The following is a 25,831-nucleotide window of genomic DNA, read 5'->3' as shown; positions in this document are numbered from 1 at the left end:
CTATAAGACAAAAAGTCCTGAAGTGATGTGCCTATAAAGCTACATAGAAACCATACTGAATCTGCATAAATCCAGCCATATATTCCATAACAAATTCACAGTTAATGAATGCTTTCAAGGTGAACTGAACCACCTGAACTGGGCTCTATAGGCTAATGGATATTCTACAACAGACATCAGAAGAGTGGCAATGCCAAGAACAAGCAATGAGAGTAAAGACAAAGATTCACCTACCGGTAGTGTTCTTACCATACATCAAAGGGAACCATTAATCAGATAGGGAAACTAATGAAGAAACACAATCTATAAACAATCTACAAACCCACTAAGAAAATTCAACAAATGCTACGTTCAACAAAGGACAAGAGGGATCCTTTAACAATATACCATATACCAGGGGTCCCCAAACTAAGGCCCGAGGGCCGGATGCGGCCCTCCAAGGTAATTTACCTGGCCCTCGCCCTCATTTATAATATAATATTTTTATATCCGTTTTAATAATATAATATATTGTATATACATATAATACTGATAATAATATTATCATTTTATACAATACAATACTAACAATAATATCATATAATAATATTAATTATATGTTATATATTACATATAATATTACAGTATAGGGGTATAGTTCAATATAGTATAATGCCAATATTGTGCTATGCTAATAATATAATATATTGTATGTACATACAGCTGCTCTGAGTTCCCTTCGGGGTGAGAAGGGTGGGATATAAATGTAGTAAATAAATGTAGTAAATGAATAAATAAATAATTTTGGACTTAGGCTCACCCAAAGTCTGAAAAGACTTGAAGACACACAACAACAACAACAACAATCCTAATTAACCAGACTATCTCATTGGCCAGAAGCAGGCCCACACTTCCTATTGAAATCCTGATAGGTTTATGTTAGTTAAAATTATTTTCATTTTTAAATATTGTATTGTTCTTTCATTGTTATTGTTGTTGTTTTGCACTACATATAAGATATGTGCAGTGTGCATAGGAATTGGTTCGGTTTTTTCCCCCAAATGATAATTCGGCCCCTCAACAGTCTGAAGGATTGTGGACTGGCCCTCTGCTTTAAAAGTTTGAGGACTCCTGCCATATACCATGCAGTTGCAGACAAGTCTACATAGGGACCACCAACACAGCACCCAGACACGAATCAAAGAATATGAAAGGCACTGCAGACTAATTCAACCAGAGAAGTCAGCTATAGAAGAGCACTTGATGAACCAACCTGGACACAGAATATTATTTGAAAACACAAAAATTCTAAACCACTCTGGCAACTATTATGTCAGACTATACAGAGAAGCCACTGAAATCCACAAACACATGAACAATTTCAACAGAAAGGAAGAAGCCATAAAAATGAACAAAACCTGGTTACCAGTATAAGATTCTTTGCTGCCTAGTTTTATCTTAGTATGAAGTTCAGGGCTTCTGGATTATTTGTGAAAACAATTTTTGAATGCATTTTCTGGTATATAGACAGGTGAGGTCATTTTAAAGCATCATAGTGTAGACTCTCAGTTAACTCTCAGTTAATCGGCAGCCATTAGTAGATGCTAGAAAAATGTAGTTTCTGGTTGCTTGAAAGTTACTATTAAATATAGGCCTAACTAATACATTACCCGTCCTATACCATACCATCAACTTTGTATTGATTTGATATCAATATCAAATTAATAGTGAACTAGAGTAATTAAAAGGAAATTAAAACCATAAAGACATACTTAGTTTAATGTAACATTTCTGCTAAAATAGATTTTATTTTAAATTTTTATTTGAAGTATTTTGATTGCAAAAAAAGCAATCCACATGGCTTTCCTAATCTTCTCAAAATAATATTCCAGAAATATGCACATATTGTACTTTAAAAAGATCAGGATAAATGCAGAGTGACACTTGCTGGCTACTTAAAACTTTTTACCAAAATCAGCACTTTATGTTGTTGTAAATAATATAATAATAATTTTATTTTTGTACCCTGTCTTCATCTCCCCAAGAGACTCGGGGAGGCTTACATATGGCACAAGGGGCCTAAAACAACGCATAAAATAAACACACAGTACAAAATATAACCACTACTATATAAAACAACAATTTGAACTCAGATGACAGTTGTCACACATACATTGCCTGTCTATTATTACATGGTAGTTGCCAAATATAATGCTTTTGCCAAACTGGTTATGGATTGGCAGAATAAAGAAAGCATTGGGTTGCTGTGAGTTTTTCGGGCTGAATGACCATGTACCAGTAGCATTCCCTCTTGACATTTTGCCTGCATCTGTGACTGGCATCTTCAGAGGTTCTGATGGTAGTTTATTTATTTTGTGTCAAAAGCACTGCATAAATAAATAAATATAAAGCTGATAAAATAAATGGAGCACAAGCAGCTAAATAATTTTAGATCAGAAACAGGCAACAGCATCCGTATTGTCTGTAGCTTTAAGCAGTTCTTCCTCTGTGCATGAGGTAGAGCACGGTGGGCAAGCATACAGATGCTGAGTTGTTTGTTCTGTTCCACAATCACACAAGGTGGAGGATTCTTCTAGGTAGACCCATTTTGTCAGGTTGTCTTTTGATCTGCCAACTCCATTTCTGAGTTTATTCAGGGACTTCCAAGTTGCCCATTCTTGGTTTGCCTCTGGAGGCAGACCCTCATGGGAGCCATTCAACTGGGATTGCCCGGTTTAGCTGGCCAAAGGGATACTCTTGCTATTGTGCAGTAGAATGAACAGTGAGCACCACACTTTCTGATAACCTTAAAGATCAAAGATTTCCCATAGATTTCAGTCCAGGAATAGCTCTCTTCAGAGTATACTGAAAGTCGCCTTGTGTAGAAATGACTAGTAGAATTGTGTAGGTGTAGACATGCCACTATTGTTAAAATTACTGCAACCAACCCAACGCCTTTCTACAGCACTGCAGGGCTAGTCTTAGTCAGCCTAAGAAGCAGAATACAGTCAAACATATTTTCTCAGAGTAAGTACATAAGCAATAGATTTTGCTGCATAGACTTGCAAGTAAAATTTGCCGCCAGTTCATATGCCTCTTGTTGGAACAACGTTCTTCTGTTCTTTGTGTAGATATAGGATAAATGATATCATCCTCTTCCATGAAAAAAAACCCTGATAACTTGCCATGTAGACTTCTAACTCACCAAATGATCAGAGAAGGAATATACACCCCTTCTCAGCAAATCCATTATCTTGCCTCCTCTATCTGTTGGAGTTGAATGAGGGTTTTTTAAATATCCTTTTGCCTCCCTTTCACCACAATATAATTTGGAATGGGATGAGCAGGGATGATGCATACTTTTGCTGCACTTTATATAGACTTTCTAATTTCTTAGAGGTATGTGGAGTCATGGATGGGTTAGCCGATGATTGCTTGATTAGTTCCAGCAGTATTGGCAATAGTGGTAGTATTTTCATTGGCATTGTATTTTGGAATTGAAAGACCAGGTCTAGAATGAGTGCTGACAGAATCTTAATTTCTAGGCCCAATGATTTTGTCATTCTAAGGTTTCAGATCTTTCATGGTTCAATGGGAGCATTATCTAGTAACTCAGCAATCTGTATTGAAGCCAGCAGTGAGAAAGAACTAAGAACCAATTCAATTCAGTCCAACTGAATTATAACCAGCTTTTGATGATTCTAAAAGTAGGCTTGCTATTTGGTTTAGACAGGAGGACATTAGCTTGTAATAGTGGAATACTCAGAGCAGGAATATTTTGAACTACTGGTAGAAAATGTACCTTGCTCTGGAGTTGGATGTGGAACCTGAATATTATCGAAATCCCCTATACTGCCAGCATCACCTGCTGTTCAGGAAGAGACTATGATACTATGGTAGATAGTGTTCAATTTGAGGATCGTGAAAGATGCTCCCAATATCAACATGGTGAATGAGATGGACTTGTAATATACATTCCACATGGAGATCCATAGTAGTGTCTGTCTGAATAAGTGTAACAATGTCGAGAAAAGAAGATGAGCTCTTAAGGACTTCTTCATAGTTGTTCTGCATAACCTCTAGCCTGGTAGGACCACTTCAATAACAGTAGGCCACCTCTATATTGGCCTGTTCAACCAAGTCAGGTGTATTTAGACATATGTGAAGCAACTAGAATTGAAATGGTCATAATCTTTACTAACAGAGGATTCCCTGTGAATTGGAGAAAATATCACCTTTGATGATAAGCAAGTTCCCTTGTGGTGTGTGTAGGTGAATGCCCATTTTGTGATGGATTGTCTTCAATACAGACTGGTACCTAAGCTGAGTCAACATCAGAGTGATTGCTTTCAGGCATTTCTTGTACTGGCTGACTTTTAGACCCAAGCAAATCTTCTAAAGCTCTATCTTGCACCATCAACATTGTGATGCAGTATCAGTACAACAATTCGAGTATGTGGAGTTAGATCTAGTGTCAATACCAGTTCTGTTTTTTGTCCCATATTAAGTACACTTCTTGCATTTGTACTTTCTTCACTCACTTTCTGAAGGTACTCTGTGGAGGTGCAAGACCTTGCCAGATATGTGACACACAGTGACTATGATACTGTTAGTCACTTTGAGTCCCGTTATTGGGAGAAAGGTGGGATATAAATTAATAAAATAAATACATACACTATAATGATTTTTCCCTCTGTAGTGGAACCCTTCCATTTTTCTCTACTAAAAAAAGTAGCAGTTGTTTTTAAAAACAACATTCTTCAAAACGAAGTACAGTGTTCCCTCACTACTTTGCGGTTCACTTTTCGCGGATTCGATATTTCACGGTTTTTCAATAGACTCTAAAAGAGTATTGTAAATCATTTACAGCCTAAGGAAGGGAGGAAGGAGAAGCCAAAGGGAGAGAAAAGAAGTCCAAGCAGCAACGGGAGGAGAAGGAGGTGATTTATCAGCACACAATTGATAAAGACTTAAAGTAGTGTATAACAACTATAATAATGTATAAATATTAAAATAAATATAGTGCCCCTACTTTGTGGATTTTCACTTATTGCGGGACCTAACCCCTGCGTTAAGTGAGGGAACATTGTACTACTTGAACCACCCTGAGTCCCCTCAGGGAGATAGGGCAGGATAAAAATAAAATTTATGCTTTTAGATTCTATTTATTTATTTGCCCATATTAAAAAATGTCTGTTAGTCAAATCAGAGTTTTATAAAACATAGATGCTCACTGTAAGCACTAAAGGGTTCATGAAGTATCATGCTTTATGTTCCAGAATCCAATGATATTAATAAAAGGCACTATATCATAAAGAGTAACAAGCACCTTTTGAATCTACTGTCAAAAAACTTGCTGATTGAAAAATAATGCAGATTTCACAAAATGATTATTGGGTTGTTGTGAGTTTTTCTGGCCGTGTGGCCTTGCTCGAGTAGCAGCCCTACTGGAACTGGGCCATTCAGCACAGCAATCCGGTGATTCCGGCTACGAAAGCCTTCAACAACAAAATAATCATTATTTAATATCGTCACACGTAATGTAAGCATAATGTACCAGGTTTTTGAAGAAACTAAGTTGCTCCATTAGTAAACTACTCACTTACTAAGTCAACTTCATAGTTAGAAACTATTTGTATTGGTCTCAAATAAGTTTGTTTACACACATAAGTATTTGTAGACCAAATGTATAGGAAGTCATATGAGGTCAGGTGAAACTCTGAATACCCACTTAGTCAGGAGGCTCACTGGGCAAATTTGGGCCAATGCTTGTCTATCTAATCTATTCTAGGACTGCTGTGAAGATAACATGGGGAACAGAAAAGACAGTACACCTCACCCTGAATTCCTTAGAGGAGTAGTGGAAATAAAATGTGAAAATGAAATATTTTCACTGACAGTCATAGAAACCTTTGGGAAATTTAACAAAAAAGAGTTGAAAAGTTAGAAGTGTCTCAAATGATGAATTACATAGCATTCATCCCAAGCAAAGTGTTCATAGCTGAAAAAATAAAGTTCTCTGTTTTCTCCGTGAGCTACAGGTATTGTTTCAATTGCCATAACAGTAAGCCACAGAAACCTAACCTGAAAGGGTTAGTGCTTTCCTTCTCTTTTTTGTGCCCCATAACGTCTCTAATCATCTGAATACTATTTTAGGAATGTTTTACAAAACATGTCAGATGATTATTAATCTCCACAGCATTCCTCTGTTCACTTTAACTACCATGACTGTATTAACAGTTCACTTTGTACACAGCAGTCATTCTAATGCAGCAGGGTAAGAAAAATTGCCTAAAGGTACCAGATCCTGTTTGATCGTGGAAGATAAGCAGGGTCAGCTCTGGTTAATACTTGGGTGGGAGACCACCAATAAACAGCAGGTGCTGTAGATTATGTTTCAGAGGAAGAAACTGGCAAAGCCACCTCAGTATTCCTTGCCAAAGATAAACCTATAACATTCATTGAGTTGTCATAAGTTGGCAGGCAATAACACACGAATGATCTACTCAACAAAGACTCTGGGTGCATCCATACTGTCGAAGTAAAGCAGTTCGACACCACTTTAACTGCCATGGCTTAATGTTACAGAGTTTTACAAGATCTTTAGCTTTCTCTGCCCACGAGTGATGGTACCTTATCAAACTGCAACTCCCAGGATTCTATACCACTGAGCCATGGCAGTTAAAGTGGTGTCAAACCGCATTATACATTGTAGATACACCCTTATAGTTATGCCTATATAGCTATGTCCTTCCCAATACTCATAAAAGGCAACTGGAACTAGTTATTTAGTAATGTGTTAGTCATGCACTTTTGCTCATTATATCAAATCTTCTGGTATAACAGCATGATACTTCTAACTTATCAAATTCTTTCAATTTCATAAGTAAGTGTATCATAAGAGGGTCCAAAGGTTAAATCAAGATGCAGAAAGGGCCTAGAATTATCTAGAGATGTTCCTCCTCAAAGTAAGTTCACTTCAGCTTGATTAATTTTAACCAATTTAGTTAAATGTGTCATTTGGGTATATTGTTCCAGAAAACATCAAGAAATACACATAACCTTTTTGCAAAAAAAAAAAGCTATTTGAGTTACATCCCAGTAGTACTGGAAGTATTTTGCCACTTTTCTTACATCATGTCATTTGTATAGAAAAATCTCTAACATAAGCCTGCCCAATATTAAATAATAATGTATTCTGTACTGCAGAATTATGGATTTCCCCTTTAACAATTATGTATGACTGTAAATCAGTATTAAATGGCATGTTTGCTTTCCACAAGGAAGTTTCATACCATAAGTATTTCAAATCAAAAACAGGACACTCCCTCTACAGGACTATGTTCTATGGATACCACGAGTTATAAAACTTCTTCATTCTTTTTTTTTTTTTAAATACCATTGAGTTATATGACATGTATAATTCCTCTTTCCCACCATTCATTGCATCCTAGCTGCCCCCCTACTAAGATAATAGAACAGGAAACTAGTGGGAGATTCTTCAAATTTCTACATAGAACAGAAGTCAAATTGATAGCTCCCTACACCAACAAGTGAGGAATGTAGAAACAATAGCCTGTTTATCACCTAGTCTTGGACAAGTACCTGAGAATAACTAACATAGGTCTCACAGTTGCTCACAGCTTTAAAAAAATCCAACCGATGCAGATCATCCAAGCAACCTATAGTAATAATAACAATATTAATGACAACAACAACTTTATTTATATTCTATCCTATCTCCCCGGAGGGACTTAAGGCAGATTCCAAACATTGATTGATTATTGCTCAAGATGTCTATTGAGCTGGTGGGGCGAACAAGACACTGATACGGGTGGTAGCTATTAATATGAAGTATAATTGTAGTATTACCATCTATTCCTCGTAAGCCAGTGAGAAAAGGTACGTCTTCAGCTGTTTCTTGAAGGGAGGGAGGGAGGGGGCCATCTTTAACTCCTTAGGAAGGGAGTTCCAGAGGTTGGGGGGGGGAGGCTACAGAGAAGGCCCTTTCTCTCATTCCCACCAGCTGTGCTTGGGACAGGGGTGGGACCAAGAGCAGGTGGGACCAAGACCTAGTCCAATATTATGCAGGTTTGTAGTTGTGTTTCCAGCTTATAGTGATTCTAAAAGCATGTTTACCCACAATTAATGCTCAATTAATTTAACATAATCTATTACTCAACAAATGTACCCAGGATTGCGGTAAAGAGCCTTTTTTCATTAAATCTTGATTCAAATAGCCAACTTTTAAGAGTTAACACCTCATTGTCAACATAAGCTAGCAACAAGATGTACCTTGATATGCACATACTATGGCTGAGAGCCATTATTTCTAATACGTATTTTGAAATTTACCATAGCAATGGTATTCTATTAATTACATCACATTAGGGAAAGCAACAAATAACCTGCAAAAGCATCCAGATCAACTTTTTTATTGTATCATGTTCAGTCTGAGGTCCATCAACAACAACAATTAGGTGCAAAAATAGTGGTAATTAGGGTGAAGGGAAAGAGGAACCTGATAGAAAATGATGTCTCATATGATGATGCCAATTACTTACAGTAGCCCATGAATTAAGCATTATGATGACCTGTAGACCTACAATGGATTACTACCGAGCAGATATTTAAAATCCTAATTAGGGTCAGAGAAGAATTACATCGCTTTTATCAGAAATACTTGCCAATCCATTGCAAATGGTCCAGTGATCTACTATATTTTGTTCATAACTACTTTATTATATCTATGTTTCTGGCCCAGACAGTCCTTAGAATGAGTCAACATTCCAACTTTCAAGATACCATCAACTCTTGCTGAGTTTTGTAAACTTTTTAGCTTTCTAAATCAGCCCTCGAGTGCCAAAAATATTGTGCACTCGAGGAGTCAAGACATCAAATTAAAATATCCCTTTCTCTTGTAGACCTGTTCTGTATAGGCACAGGAATGGTTATGGTTTCAGTTGTGCCACATGGATGATAACTTTCATTGTTTACTATCAAATAAAAATTACTGTATATATACCCATGTATAAGTCAACCTCATGTATAGGTCAAGGGCAGGTTTTGTGGCCCAAATTATTGATTTTGATATGAGGCATAAATTTTAAAAAAGTCATTCCATAAGAAGGGAAAGAACCAGCATCGCCTCAGGGGACAGCCATCACCATCTTCCTGCCCAGACACAAACAGTTCTAAACCACTTAGGCAATTAAAAGAGATGAAGCCCATCCCACAATGCATGGGGACTTCTTGTCTGTGCCCATCACGATTTGTCAGTTAAATGTCATAAACAGTCCCAAAAAAAGGGAGGGGGAGAAGACAGTCTGAGATCATCTTCTAGACTCATGAACTGGGATATTCAAGTACAAAAACACATGGGGTAAGGGCTATCAGAATCACCTGCATTGAATCGAATCTATGACATGAGCAAATGGGCTGTCCTGTGGGTGGTTTTCTAACCAGCAGTGAGTCCCTGGTACTCTGCCATAATGCAGCTGCTTGAGCTTTTTTGGTAATTTTTTTACATTTAAAACTAAAAAATAGTAGATCGCTATTTTTCTTGAATAACGCAAATCTTGATAGCATGACAATTTGATCCATCTCAATGTTGAAGTAAGACCCTATTTAAAGATGGGGCAATTCACTCACTCGTGTGATAAGGATTAAAATGGTTAGTAACGGAGAAACCAACAAATTCAGACAACATGTGATAAGTAATGAATAATGGAATATAGTGATTTCCAATGCTACAGGACTACACACCATGATTACAGGACACTACCCCTGCCCCCACACAAACATATAGGATAAGTTCCATAGACTGCTATCCTCTTTTTGGCTAGATCCACACTTGGACTCCTCTTCTGGTTCATATTCCAGTAGTGGTGGCATGCTCCTCTCTTCCAACTCCCTGGCAGCAAGAGGGACACAGTGAGTCTGAAAGCTGGAGAGGGGGACCACATCCCATAGTAATGGCAGGTGAGATCGTTCTGGGGTAGCCCTAAAGGCTGACCTGCCACCTAAGAGCCAGAGCTGTGGGACCTCCAAGTGCTGGCTGAAGAGAGAACCGTGGTACTGAACATAGCAGCAGCAATGGATAAGATGGGAAGCAGTCTGGACAAAGGAAGGAAATGATCTTACACTTGCGGATTCCTACCCTTTCCAGAAGGGAAGAAGTACAATCCATCCTCGTAAGGTAAAGGTAAAGGTTTCCCCTGACGTTAAGTCCAATCGTGACTGACTCTGGGGGTTGGTGCTCATCTCCTTTTCAAGCATCACTGCATGGAGGGCCGTTACCTTCCCACCGGAACGGTACCTATTGATCTACTCACATTTTGCATGTTTTTGAACTGCTAGGTTGGCAGGAGCTGGGGCTAACAGCAGGAGCTCATTCCGCTCCCGGGATTTGAACCTGGGACCTTTTGGTCCGCAAGTTCAGCAGCTCAGCGCCTTAACACACTGTGCCACCAGGGCCCCCCTAAAAGAAACCCTAACATCCCCTTATATCTCTGCTGCAGCGAGGAATATCTGCCCAGATATTCCAAAAAGTCAGAAGCAGTGGCACAGTGAAGCGAGATACTCACACTGACCCATGTATAAGTCAACCCAGGTTTTTTGGGGGGGGAGGTCAATGTTCTATTAAAAATGTCTGATCTGTACACAAGTATATATACTGTGCATACTACTAGTTTCAATAACAGAATGATACAACAAAAGGTATTATTTTTAGCATGTCTCTTACGGGACATTATGAAAACCAAAAGAAGCATTTTCCTAGTAGTATAATTTTCTGAGTAGTGTAACATGAACAATAACAAAGTTTAACCAACAATGAATACCAAAAAAGAAGGTAAGTTTGCTTCCACATTTACAAAAATCTCTCAATACAATCTTAGTGACTGACAGTAACCACTACAGCTGTATAAAAGCTACATTGAATTGGATTATATGGCAGTGTGGACTCAGGTAATCCAGTTCAAAGCAGATATTGTGGAACATCTGCCTTGATATTCTGAGTTGTATGGTTGTGTGGAAGGGCTATGTAATGGGGGGGAAAAGGTATGAGTTTGTGACTGATCTATAAACTGGCAAGAGTGCTGCCACTCGTGAATATTAATGAAGTACACAAATTGTAAACACCAAAATAAACGTATGGCAGATAAAAATGAAACCTACAGTTCAATCTACTTAGCATCCCATTTGTTTGTTTGTTATGCGATAGCTCTGCCAAATACTGAAGTAGCAAAATGTTGATGTAAATGTTCTGATCACAATTCTGCATTTCATGTTTGATCATCAATCATTTTCAAAGTGAAGAGTAGAATGCAAAACATAATGTAAATACATTATGTTCCCGGCACATGTGGCATTTGAAGTGAGGCATCCTTAAAACTTCGCTTTGCTTGTATTATTATAGCCTCTCATATGCACTTATATAATAACAACTCTGAAATATTTCAGAAACCCAACCTGTGTGAAATACTTTAAAGCTCCACTTACTTGAAGAGGATATATTTAGGCATATACTTAATTTTCTTATAGAAGTAGAAGACATTTAAAGTACTTAACACTGGCTTTCACTCTATATTTTAACAATAAACTGAGTAACCTTTTACTTCACCCAAGAGAAACCTTGTTGCAGTGCAGCAATTATTATTTTAATAGTAACGTTAACCAATATCATCACATTAGCACTTAACCCTGGAATTTTAACTGTTCACTTCGGTCCGTTAAAAATTCTGTAGAGGAGAACAAGAAGTTGTATCCAATGTAGGATTTTGCAAGTGATTTCATATTCAGAAATAAGAGAATAAAAGAGTATTTCCTACAGTAAGATGAAAACATACAAGTAGCGTCAACAGATAGAAGATGGGATTCACACATTCAAGAGACAATACTCGGATTTTGTTATTATACCACAAGTGATGCTAAGAATTCTACAGAAATGCATGTGCCAACAGATACCTTACATCCTAATTTTAGGCGTTTACAACCATACAGTATGATATTGCCAGAGAATAAAATAGCCAGGCTTCACAAGATACTCTTAACCTTCCCCTCATGATGATGATGACAATGATGACGGAAAGTCACCCTGCCACAAACCATTTAAATTGTATGGCTATGCATAGATCTGTTTGACATGGAGCATTTGAAACCCACTTATCTACTCTCATTTCTACAGCCCCTTGACAGATAACGTGACCTTTGGATGTGTACCAGTCATATTTGCTAAATAAACCTTTTTTGAAAATTGCCATTCAGCCTTCAATTTGTCAGATATCAGGACCATATTCCTCCTTACAACTAAAACCAAAAATCTACTTCAAATATATTAATTGGCATTTATATTGGTAAAGAAGGTTATACATTTCAGCAAGAACACCTGAGCTATCTATTTTTTAACTATTGTATTATTTGAGCCCCGATGGTGAAGTGTGTTAAACCACTGAACTGCTGAACTTGCAAACCGAAAGGTCCCAGGTTCAAACCCCGGAGCGGCGTGAGCAGCCGCTGTTAGCTCCAGCTTCTGCCAACCTAGCAATTCGAAAACATGGAAATGTGAATAGATCAATAGGTACTGCTCCGGCGGAAAGGTAACGGCGCTCCATGCAACCATGCCGGCCACATGACCTTGGAGGTGTCTACGGACAACACCGGCTCTTCTGCTTAGAAATGGAGATGAGCACCAACCCGCAGAGTCAGGCATGACTGGACTTAACGTCAGGAGAAACCTTTACCTTTTTATTATTTGAATAACATTTCACTTACAATAAAGCATTTCTCTCACACAGGGAAGTACGACAAATGAGATGTCACTATCTCAGGCCTCTCCAAACCTGCCAGTAAGGGACTAAACAAGCCCCTTTCAAAATCCGTATTTTAAGGAAGTATACATTCAAAAGAGAACGAAGAAGGGGAGGGAATGATTACTTGGGGATACCAGTTACCTTTGTTTTTTGTAAGATACAAATCTATACACATAATAAAAGTGAAAATATGTATGTATATGTGTGGCTGGGGTGTCCACTTACGCAGAGAAGCTCCCACTTCCACAAATGGCTATAGCTCCCACTACTCAGGAGACACCAATGGCCCTCCCTCCAATTACATTGCAGGTTATAGCGAATGCCGTGAACATGTCCAAGAGCCCTGCCAGTATCCTCCACAAGCGCCATACTTCCCACCACCCAAGGGAAGGCTTTCATAAGGGGATAATTTCATCCTAGATTTTCTGTTTTTCCTCAACCACAGACATCCCAGTGTTTCTTACTCTTGCCATTGGTGTGGAATTTACACGACCCCGCCCACTGCTTCTCCCATAACCTGTTCCTATTCTTTTCTATGGCACACAGCCATCACAGGAATTGATCAGCGACTGAACATACTAGCGAGGTTTGGGGAGAATTCACCATGATTTATAGGAGTTGTAGGTTCTGGGATATATAGTTCACCTGCAATCTAAGAGCACTCTGACCCCACCAACGATGGACCTGGAACTAACTTGGCACACAGAACCCCCATGACCAACAAAAATACCAGTCTTGGAGGGATTTATAGGAGTTGTAGTTCACCTACATCCAGAGCGCACTATGAACCCAAACAATGATAGATCTGGACCAAACTTGGCATACATACCCGATATGCCCAAATTTGAATACAGTACTGGTGGGTTTTGAGGGAAATTGGCTTGGACATTTTGGACTTGTAGGTACTGGGATTTATAGTTCACTTGAAAACAATGAACACTCTGAACTCCACCAAAGATGGAATTGGACCAAACTTGGCACAGAGCTCCCATGATCAGCAAAATATACTAGAGGTCTTTGGGGAAAATTCACCTTGATTCGGGGGAGTTGTAGTTCACCAACATCCAGAACCCAAACACAGATGGATCTGGACCAAACTTGGCACACACAGCTGATATGTCAAAATTTGATTACTGGAGGGGTTTAGGAGGAACTGACCTTCCTTTCTGGGAGTTGTAGTTCACCCATAACCAGGGAAACTGTAACCTCCACCAATGATGGACCTGTACCAAATTTGGCACACAGAACCCCCATGACTAACTCAACATACTGAAGGAGTTTGAGGGAGACAGACTCACCATAGTGGGAGTTGTAGTTTACCCTACAGCCAGAGAGTATGCAGAACCCCACCAATGATGCATCTGGAGCAATCTTGCCAACATAACAAACTTACTGGTGGAATTTCTCAGGGTTAACGTGGCATAATGTCAATTGTACATAATCTACAACCTTATGCATTTTGTACAATTAAAAATATGACTTTTTCAAATAACCTGGGCAATGTTGGGTACCCAAGCTAGTGTAATATAAATACAAGTGTAGAATAGGAAAAGTTAAACAAGTTAAACTCTGGGAGTAGTAGGAAGATCCAAAAATGGCAGTATAATACCTTTAGCAGACAATGCACATTTTGGGTAAGAACATTGTGACAAATAGCATCATATGGCTTCAGACCATCCTGTGAAACCAAAATCTCTAGGTGAAAGAAGCACATTCTTCTGCCAGAAGACATACACTCTGAACACCATTGTATTTTTAATTTAATTGAAAATTCTTCTCTCCTACCAGGAATTGAACCAATTTCCTCCTACACAATCCAACCTTTCCTCTCCCACCTCTTTTTCTGTTCACATATGCTCAACAGAGGATCCCAGAGGCACTTGCTGTTAACCTTCTTGCCAAAATCCATGAAACCGCAGAGAAAGTCAAGCCAAGAGTAGGGATCTTATATGACCAACAGGGGACTACATTACAGTATATGATCAGGATAAAATAAAAAGTTGCCAGAAGGATACTCTGAGGAACTATATAAAAGAAAAGAAAGGAAGACAGATTCCTTCAAGGAAGAAGCTTTTGATGATGAAATCACTATTGTAGCAAGTGAAGAAACTCCCAAATCGCTTGGAAGAAATAAATCACCAGCAACAGCATACCAATAGAGTTATTTTGAACTTTGCTGACAGAATCCACCCAAATTCTAACAAAACTCTTAGGAAAATAATACCATAATGGAAACAAAACAATAGTCTGCTGACTGGGAATGTTCAATATACGTTCCAACTCCCAAGAAAGGGGCCATTAGATTGTTTATAATCACTGAACTATTCTACTGATCATCCCAAACAAGCAAGGGATGCTCAGGAGTTGGCATTAATTATTATTAGATATGGAGCAAGAAATGCCAGATGCCCAAGACAGGTCCAAAAAAGGAAAAGGCTGTATGTATATTGCAAATATATAACAGTGAATGGAGTGCACCAAGAAATATCAGAAGTAAACCAACCTGGAACTTGATAATACCTTCAAGAGTAGAGATACATCATTAAAAAGCAACGTCAGAATCATCACTGCCATTGTATTTTTGATTTCTATGTATGGTTGCACAGTGAAGAAACAGGATAAGGACAAAATAATTTCTTTTGAAATGTGGTGTCAGAGAAGAGCAGATACTATGGATGGAAAAGACCAATAAGTGGATTCAAATGTACAGTAAATCAAACTTGAACATTCATTAGAAACCAGTAAGAACCACCTGAGGCTACAATGAGAGGACATGACTCTCTGAAGGAGTGTAGTTTTAGTGTGGAATAAAGCACTCCTAAACCTTGCGATTTCAATAGCTCAAGCACAATTCATGGTATATCACATATATGCTGCAAAGGCAAGTTCTAAGTTCTGTACTCAGAAATAATATTGATTTGAAAATATAGCCATGGGTGCAACAACTTTCAAAAGTAACTTCAAGAAACAGACTAAGACAGTTGCTGCCAGACCAGCTCCCAGAGCCAATCTAGGTGTCATGAAAATTGTAATTTATTGTATCGTTATTCTACTGTGTGGATGGTAAGAATGGATTGTGGGAATCTCTACTCCTAACTCAAGTTGTTGCACCATGTCAGGAAGCAGATTAAAAAGATTTGTTTGATATTTTGCAGAGGAACAAACGTGCCTTCTTTTCATGCACCACCCCACAGCACCCCTTTTAATCCTACTAGATGCATAACATGGGAAACTGTCTTCCCATATTACACATCAGAGCACTGTTTTGCCTCTGTTGTTGTTATATGTATTCAAGTCAACTCCAACTCAAGGTGATTCTAAGGTACGTTATCATGGTGTTTACTTGGAAAGATTTATTTAGAGGGGATTTGGCACTGTCTTCCTCTAAGAGAGTATGGTTGGCCAAGATCACTCAACGGGTTTCCTTACCTAAGTGGAGATTTGAACCCTAGTCTCTTGCATTCCTAATCCAATCACTCAAAACTCTACGCCTAGCCCAATATTAGCTACATGGATGATCAACAGCAGTCCAGGACTTCACATAGGGACATTTCTTGCTTCAATGTGAAAATGCCAAGCACTGAACCTGGGAACTTCTGCTCTTCCACTCCACAACAGCTCATATATGAAGCACATTTATTTGGACAGAAATGTCACTGAAACTAACGAATTTAAGACTACAATCAAGATTAATTGACTACATCAGCACTTACTTCCAAGTAAAAATGCATAAGATCATTGTAGCTCCATGGGTATGTGACCCTGCATGGATACTGCCCCATGCACGATTTTGGAAGACCCAAAATATAAGTTTATTTCACTGAAACCTAATTTCACCCAAATCTGCAGAAGATCATGTCATGATGCCCATCTTTTATAAAAGTGGACTATGCATTACATGAAACCAAGGCTCAAATAACAGGTCATGCATTACCTGGCTTTCCCCTTTTGTGCTCATAAGTCTGCCTCACAGCTGAGACTCATACATTAGTTATGGATTATCTCAAGTACCAAGTGCAACGTACCTCTTTATGTTTGTTTTGTAACAGTGAGTAAAGAGATTGACAAGCATTAATGGAGTTACTCCAAACACTGTCTCCTGCATTGTTTAACAAGGACTTCACTTCATTAGTGCTTGTGAAAGAAATTACAGTCAAGCTGAGGACAGAGTTTTCTCAGGTCTTCTCTCACTTTAGAAATTAGGAAACTAATAACCACTGAAAAACTGTAGCTATTTCAAAGTCAAGAAAGAACATATAAACTGCCATTGATTTTCTTAATATAGAAAAAGGTGGGGTTGATATAGGAATATTAGCTACGTTTTCATGATCACACGACATCAATCCATATTATTGAAACATGGGACGCAATATTTAACATGATAGGACATGTATGCCAATGTAGACTACATGTTATGCAAGAAAAAATTAAAAGCTTTTGCAAATGTGTTCTATTACAAGTATAATTTAAAATGTGCAATCAACTGAAAACAGACGCAACACTGGCAAAAGTATGCAGCACAATGATCCAACCCTTTGAAACCCTGATACAATCAAAGTTTGCAATCTGTTTAAAGAGTACTTTATATAAAAAACACTTGATAAAACTGAACAACAAAGTTACACCAACAGCTTAAATGCAATTACAGTCCCAATAACATGTTTACCATGCTCTGACACTTCCCACAAGGCATGTCAAAACTTTCAGCGTGCAAGGAGCATTGCTCTGCAGCTAATAGGAGACATTGCAGCTAACTACCTTTTCTTATTTCAGTTAGGAAATTTAAGTCAAGGTCTTTATGAATAATTCAGCACAGCTTGTGGCATAAATTTATAATGCCTCTTATTGGTTGGAGATAACTGACTTTCATTCAGCTTAATAAAACTCAACGCCACCTGAAAGATGAACAAATGTTTATGTAAAGAATGTGCTAGGAATCTTTCTTTTTCTTTAACGGTTGAGATAATATCTCAACATTATTTGACCGCACTGGACCAAACTGAAAATCAAGTAGGAGTAAGTTATGAAAGTCCTATCACAAAACTGTTTTACCATTTCCCTGCTCTTTATTTTTAATTTGTTTCAGAGGATTAGGAAAAATAGGGGAGCATCGACAATCTAGAGGGAAAGATGAAAGAACTCAGTTGAGGCCTACGTATAAAAACCCAAACATGCGGCCTGAGGCCACTTCCATCTAAAAAACTTCACCTTGGATAGATGGAAGTGGGATGGAGAAAAAGCTAAAAGATCAGGGGCCTCGAACAAGGCAACATACAGTAGTTTGTTTGTTTCTATAATCCAAGATTTCAGAAGAAAGAAAAAATTCATGCCGACTGCATGCCAGACCTGCAGTTCCAAAAACAGACTTCAGCAAACTGCTTGTGTATTTATCTTTGCTGAGTCCAGCTTCTTCCTCAGAAAGATGGTTCCAAAAAAAAGTTTTGGACTAGGAGACATAACTATGATTCGAGCAGAAATTATCGCTTTTTAAAAAGCAGAACCTCCAATATTTCTTGATCTCCAGAGGTTTTGAAAGAGAGAAACACAAGCCTGATACAAAACCTTCCGGAGGCTCCTTCTAGTTTTAAAGGTAGTGGGATTTTTTTTCTGTCTTTGTGCATTTAAAAAATTGGGACTGAAGTTTAGATTAGAGACAAGTTGGAAACTTATGAACTGGGGAAAGAGACTCCAACTATACTATGGGCATTACATAAAGGTGAGGAGGGACACTGGTTGCCACTTCCTTTGCAAAGCCAAATACCTCTTGTTTTTTCCATTTCCAGTCTCCTCAGTCACCTTCCCTCTCTGGGTGCATCCACACTGTACAATTAATGCAGTTTGACACCAATTGAACTGCCAAGGCCCAGTGCTATTGAAGCCTGGGGCTGGATCTATATTGCCATATCATCCAGATTATCAAAACAGGTAATCCATAATATCTTCTTGGAACTGGATTATATGAGTCTACACTGCCATATAATCCAGTTCAAAACAGATAATCTGGATTTTATATGGCAGCGTAGATGGGCCCTGAGAGTTGGGGTTTTACAAGGTCCCTAGCCATCTCTGCCTAAGAGTGCTGGTACCTCACCAAACAACAAATCCCAGGATTCCTCAGCATTGAGCCATGGCAGTTAAAGTGGTGGCAAAACTGCATTAATCTTACAGTGTAGATCAGGCTCTTTCCACACAGCTGAATAAAATCCCACATTATCTACTTTGAACTGAGATATATGGCAGCGTGGACTCAGATAACCCAGTTCAAAGCAGACATTGTGGGATTTTCTGCCTTGATATTCTGGGTTATATGGCTGTGTGGAAGGGCCCTAAGGCATGGGCAAACTTCTGCCCTTCAGGTGTTTTGGACTTCAACTCCAGCAATTCCTAAGAGCCGGTAGGCTGTTAGGGATTGTGGAGTTGAAGTCCAAAACACCGGGAGGGCCAAAGTTTGCCCATGCCTGATGTAGATGCAGCCACACATTCAGAAACTCTGGTTTTCCAGGGAGAAAAGCCCTTCTACTTCAAATCGATTGCATGTTCCTGCAACATTAAACTGGGCTGGATCCACGCTGCCATATACTATAATGGCCTTAGAACTGCATTATATAGTGAGTGTTGTAGATCCATATAACACAGTGTGAACTGCATTGCATGGAGACTTTACACTGACATATATAATGCAGTTCATGGAGTGTAGATCCAGCCCTGGTGACAACAGAAAAACTAGCATGCCTGAGCTCTGGCTTGATATTCTGGGTTATATGACTGTGCAGAAGGGCACTGAGTCCACACTGCTATATATCCCAGTTCAAAGCAGATAATGTGGGATTTTATTCTGCTGTGTGGAAGGGGCCTTAGTCCACACTGATATATAATCCAGTTCTATGCGGATGTTATATAGTTGTGTGGAAGGGGCCATGGTGTTAGGGCCCTTCCACACAGCCATATAACCCAGAATATCAAGGCAGGAAATCCCACAATATCTGCTTTGAACTGGGTTATCTGAGTCCACACTGCCATATATTCCAATTCAAAGCAGGAAATGTGGGATTTTATTCTGCTGTGTGGAAGGGGCCTTAGTCCACACTGATATATAATCCAGTTCTATGCGGATGTTATATAGTTGTGTGGAAGGGGCCATGGTGTTAGGGCCCTTCCACACAGCCATATAACCTAGGATATCAAGGCAGGAAATCCCACATTTTCTGCTTTGAACTGGAATATATGGCAGTGTGGTCTCAGATAACCCAGTTCAAAGCAGATACTGTGGGATTTTCTGCCTTGATATTTTGGGATATACAGCTGTGTGGAAGGGCCCTCAGTCCACACTGCCATATAATCCAGTTCAACGTGGATTTGATACAATTGTGTGGAAAGGGCCATGGTGTTAGGGACCTTCCACACAGCCATATAACCCAGGATATCAAGGCAGGAATCCAACAATATCTGTTTTGAACTGGGTTATCTGAACCCACACTCAGATAATGTGGGATTTTCTGCCTTGATATTCTGGGATATATATGTGGAAGGGCGCTGAGTCCACACTGCCATATATTTTGTAATACAATATAATACTAATAATACAATATAATAATGTTAATTATATACTATATATTACATGTAATATTAATAATAATATTACAATATATTGCTATAGTACAATATAGTAATTTATTGCCAGTATTGTGCTATGCTAATAATATAATATTGTATGTAAATTTAATTTGTAAGCCGCTCTGAGTCCCCTTCGGGGTGAGAAGGGTGGGATATAAATGTATTAAATAAACAAATAAATAAATAATGAATATATTCCAGTTCAAAGCAGATATTATGGAATTTCCTGCCTTGATAGTCTGGGATTTGTGGCTGTGTGGAAGGGCTCTTGGAAGCTTGTTATGGGGTGCAAGCAGAGCAACCATGTGACCACTCAAGTTTTGCATAAGTGCAAAATGGGATCCTAGCATGATTGACTCACATAAGAGTTGGCAGGGGCGGCAAGGGCCATCCAGTGCTGACATGCACAAGCAAAACACTCCCGGCAGATGGCCAAACAACTTGTGCTTGGAGACCCCAAACAACTTCTGCAGCTCAATGGAGACACCAATCCTTTGCAACTTTTTCCCCATGCAACTGCCCTGCACCCACCTGTCCCGGGGGTCGATCCAGCTGGTCTGCTTGGTGTTGTGGTCGATGAAGAAGACCTTGCCGTCGTAGTCACGGGCCTCCTCCCAGCCGTCGGGCAAGGGCAGCTGCCCGTCCCCCGCGTCCCTAGGCATGGCCGGGGGGCAGCCCGGGCTCCATCGGGGCGGGAAACGGCCCAGCCAGCGAGCCAGCAAAGAAGAAAGAAGGCGCTGCTGCAAGGGCTTCCCTCCTTGCCTGCGGCCGGGCAGGAAACTCTCTCAGCCCGCCATGGCTGAGATCGGGACACACTCCCCCTTCTTGATCCGCCTCCTTTTTTCCCTCGGGGGTCCCGGCAAAGGCGAGCTCCCGGTGCCAGGCCCAGGCGAGAGGCAGGCAAGGAGGGAGGGAACGGGCCAAGGCGCTTGGAACCCGGCTCAGCCCCGAGCGGCGCGCGGCAGCGGCGCGCGGCGGCGGCGGCAGCGGGGGCTCATTTGCATAAGATTAGCATCCATCTCATCTGCATACGCATTCCTCCTTGGCCCGCAGACGCATTCCTGAGCGTTAACCCTCTCCTTGCCGCTGCGGGAAGAGGAGAAGGCCGAGGAGGGAAAGGCCCAGAGAGAGAGAGAGAGAAAGAAAGAGAGGAGCGGGCAAAAAGTGGAGGGAAAGAAAAAGTCGGGGGGAAAACTTTGGGAAAAGTTGAGTCTGGAATCCAATATTGCGGTTTTGACCTCACTTTGAACTGCTATGGCTCTATGCTATGGGATCATGGGAGTCGTAGTTTTACCCCCTCTTCAGACTACTCTGGAAAGTGCTAGGCCGCCTCACCAAACTACAACTCCCACACTCCCATGGCAGTTAAACTGCAGGGATTCTAACTGCACCTTCCTAAAAGTTGTAGATTTGCAAGGTCTTTGGATTTCTGGGTTGCTGGGAGTTTTCCGGGCTGTATGGCCATGTTCCAGAAGCATTCTGTCCTGACGTTTCGCCCACATCTCTGGCAGGCCTCCTCAAAGGTAGTGAGGTATATTGGAAACTAAGCAAGTGAGGTTTGTATATCTGTGAAATATCCAGGTTGGAAGAAAGAACTCTTGTCTGTTTGGGGGCAAGTTTTATGTTGCTATTGATCACTTTGATTAGCATTGAATATCCTTTCAGCTTCAATGTCTGCTGCTTCCTGCCTGGGAGAATCCTTTGTTGGAAATTGTTAGCTGGCCCTGATTGTTTCATGTCCGGAATTTCCGTTTTCTGAGTGTTGTACTTTATTTATTTTAGAGGTTTTCACAAATACTGGGAGCCAGATTTTGTTCATTTTCATGGTTTCCTCCTTTCTGTTGAAATTGTCCACATGCTTGTTGATTTCAGTGGCTTCTCTGTGTAGTCTGACATGGTAGTTGTTAGAGTGGTCCAGCACTTCTGTGCTTTCAAATAATATGCTGTGTCCAGGTTGGTTCATCAAGTGCTCTGCTATGGCCGACTTAGTCTGTAGTGCCTTTCATGTTCCTTGATTCATGTGTGGGCAATGCTGCATTTGGTGGTCCTGTTGTAGACTTGTCCACATCTGCATGGTATACGGTAGACTCTTGCAGAGGAGAGAATCACAGCAACGCAGTGATACCGGCCATGAAAGCCTTCGACAACACATCTTCAGACTTCTCTGCTCAAGAGTGCTGGGCCGCCTCACCAAATTACAATTCCCACACTCCCATAGCATTGAGCCATGGCAGTTAAACTGCAGGGATTCTAGGTGCACCCCATGCTATAAACCCATAGGAGTTGTAGATTTGCACAATCTTCAGACTTCTCTGCCCAAGAGTGCTGGGTCCTAACCAAACTACAACTCTCACAATCCCATAGCATTGAACCATGGCACTTAAACTGCAGGGATTCTAAGTCCACCCTCATACGAGCTGTAAATTTGCAAGGCCTTCAGCCTTCTCTGCCCAAAACAGCTTGGGCCCCACCAAACTACAACTCCCACATTCCCATTGCATTGGGTATATGCTGTATTCAATAATGTTTTTACTCACTGTTATGTTTAATTTTTTTTCTAATTTAGAATTTTTACTATAATGTTATTGTTATTTTATACTTTTTGATATTAAGTGATGTAGTTGTGGCATTGAATGTTTGCTGTATTATATGTATGTTAACCACCCTGAGTCCTTCTAGGGAAAGAAGCTGCTGCTCAGTCGTTTAGTCGTCTCCGACTCTTCGTGACCTCATGGACCAGTCCACGCCAGAGCTCCCTGTCGGCCGTCACCGCCCTCAGTTCCTTCAAGGTCAACCCAGTCACTTCAAGGATACCGTCCATCCATCTTGCCCTTGGTCGGCCTCTCTTCCTTTTTCCTTCTATTTTCCCCAGCATCGTGATCTTTTCCAAGCTTTCCTGTTTCCTCATGATGTGGCCAAAATACTTCAGCTTTGCCTTTAATATCCTTCCCTCCAGTGAGCAGCCGGGCATTATTTCCTGGAGGATGGACTGGTTGGATCTTCTTGCAGTCCAAGGTACTCTCAGGATTTTCCTCCAGCACCAAAGTTCAAAAGCGTCTATCTTTCTTTGCTCAGCCTTCCTTATGGTCCAGCTCTCGCATCCATAGGTTACTATGGGGAATACCATTGCTTTGACTAGGGAAAGAAGACAGTCTAAAAATAAAGATGTGCTGGCATAAACCAGTACAGGTGGTTCTGGTGGTAATCGGCACACTGGGTGCTGTGCCATAAGATCTCAGACGGCATTTGGAAACAATAAAAATTGACAAAATTACAATCTGTCAACTGCAAAAGGCCACCTTTCTGGGATCTGTGCGCATCATCCGAAAATACATCACACAGTCCTAAACGCTTGGGAAGTGTTCGCCTTGTGATTTTGTGATACGAAATCCAGCATATACATCTCGTTTGCTGTGTCATACTGTGTCTTTGTGTCGATGATGATGATGATGATGATGATGACGATGATGTTATTATTATTATTATTATTATTATTATTATTATTATTATTATTATTGAGCCATGGCAGTTAAACTGTAGGGATTCTAAATTCACCCCATGCTATAAACTCATAGCAGTTGAAGGTCTTCAGACTTATCTGTTCAGGAATGCTGGGCCCTCACCAAACCTCAACTCCCATCATTCCAAAGCATTAAGCCATGGCAGTTAAAGGGGTGTCAAACTTCAAGGATTCTAGGTGCACCCCATGCTAGGGAATCATAGGAGTTGTAGATTAGTAGCAACCTCATCACAGAGCATGGATCCATTTTAAATCCAGTTTCTGCCTCCTGCAGAATTCTGGGCTATGTAGTTTAGTGAGGCCCAAGACCTGTCTGGCTGAGTTTTTTAAAGGCCCCTCCCTAAACTACAAACCCCAGAATTTTGCAGATGGCAGAAACTGGATTTAAAATGGATCCATGCTCTATAATTTATTTATTTATTTACAGTAGAGTCTTACACTCGCTTATCCAATGTTCTGGATTATCCAACGCATTTTTGTAGTCAATGTTTTCAATACATCGTGATACTTTGGTGCTAAATTCGTAAATACAGTAATTACTACATAACATTACTGCGTATTGAACTACTTTTTCTGTCAAATTTGTTGTTAAACATGATGTTTTGGTGCTTAATTTGTAAAATCATAACCTAATTTGATGTGTAATAGGCTTTTCCTTAATCCCTCCTTATTATCCAACTTATTCGCTTATCCAACATTCTGCCGGCCCGTTTATGTTGGATAAGTGAGACTCTACTGTATTTATTTCCAGTATTTATATTCCGCCCTTCTCACCTTGAAGGGGACTCAGGGCGGATCACATTGTACACATATAAGGCAAACATTCAATGCCTTAACATAGAACAGAGACACAGACAGACGTAGAGGCAAATTAAACCTTCTCCAGCTTCCTGAGATCCTTATGGATTTTAACTGATTTTTAAAAATACAGTACCAGTGATATTTAATTCTGTTTTAATATCTGTATATGGATCTAATTTACTTATGTTTTAATTTTTATAATGTATTTTAATGATGTATTTTTATAGTTTTAATTGATTATATGTACTGTTTTTTGTTTTATTATTATGTTATTGGCATTAAATGTTGCCAACTGTGTAAGCCGCCCTGAGTCCCCCCGGGTGAGAAGGGCGGGGTATAAATTCTGGAAATAAAATAAATATATTTGTAGATTTTAACTGTATTGAAATACTTTTTATGTAAGCCTCTTTGAGTCTCTTTGTGGAGAGAAAAAGTGGTGTATAAATAAGCAATAACAACAATAATAAAAAATTGAGTATCTTGTAGAGAAAAAAACCAAGGTATAAATAAACATAATAATAATATACATTATCTCGTTTGCTGTGTCATACTATGCCTTTGTGTCAATTATAATAATAATAACTTTGTATCTCCTTATAGAGAGAAAAAGTGGGGCACAAATAAACATAATAATAATGATACTAGAAGAAGAAGAAGAAGAAGAAGACTGGCAGAAACCAGTGCAGGTGGTCCCGGTAGTGATGGGCACATTGGGTGCCGGGCCAAATGATCTCAGCCAGCATTTGGAAACAATAGACATTGACAAAATTACGATCTGCCAACTGCAAAAGGCCACCCTGCTGGGATCTGCGTGCATCATCCGAAAATACATCACACAGTCCTAGACACTTGGGAAGTGTTCGACTTGTGATTTTGTGATATGAAGTCCAGCATATCTATCTTGTTTGCTGCTATTATTATTATTATTATTTTATAATAATAATAATAATAGATTTGCAAGGTCTTCAGCCTCCTATGTTCAAGAGTGCTAGTGCCTCACCAAACTACAACTCCCATAATTCCATAACATTATGCCATGGCAGTTAAAGGACTGTCAAGCTGCACTCACTCTACAGTGTAGATGCACCCTGAGATAGTGACAGCT

General features: G+C 39.7%; 1 protein-coding gene across 1 annotated transcript in view; it reads right to left on the bottom strand.

The window, feature by feature from the left end:
- wwc2 (WW and C2 domain containing 2) overlaps positions 1–21,400 on the bottom strand; it is a 186,220-nt gene extending 164,820 nt beyond the window's left edge. The window contains exon 1 of the mRNA XM_008111832.3: positions 20,937–21,400. Within this exon, the coding sequence (XP_008110039.2) occupies positions 20,937–21,067 (131 nt within the window). The 5' untranslated portion in view covers positions 21,068–21,400. The remainder of the gene's footprint in view (positions 1–20,936) is intronic.
- Between the last annotated feature and the right edge of the window lie 4,431 nt (positions 21,401–25,831).

This window comes from Anolis carolinensis, chromosome 5, assembly GCF_035594765.1.
Source record: "Anolis carolinensis isolate JA03-04 chromosome 5, rAnoCar3.1.pri, whole genome shotgun sequence".
NCBI lineage: Eukaryota > Metazoa > Chordata > Lepidosauria > Squamata > Dactyloidae > Anolis > Anolis carolinensis.
This window is presented reverse-complemented; position numbering and strand designations above follow the sequence as displayed.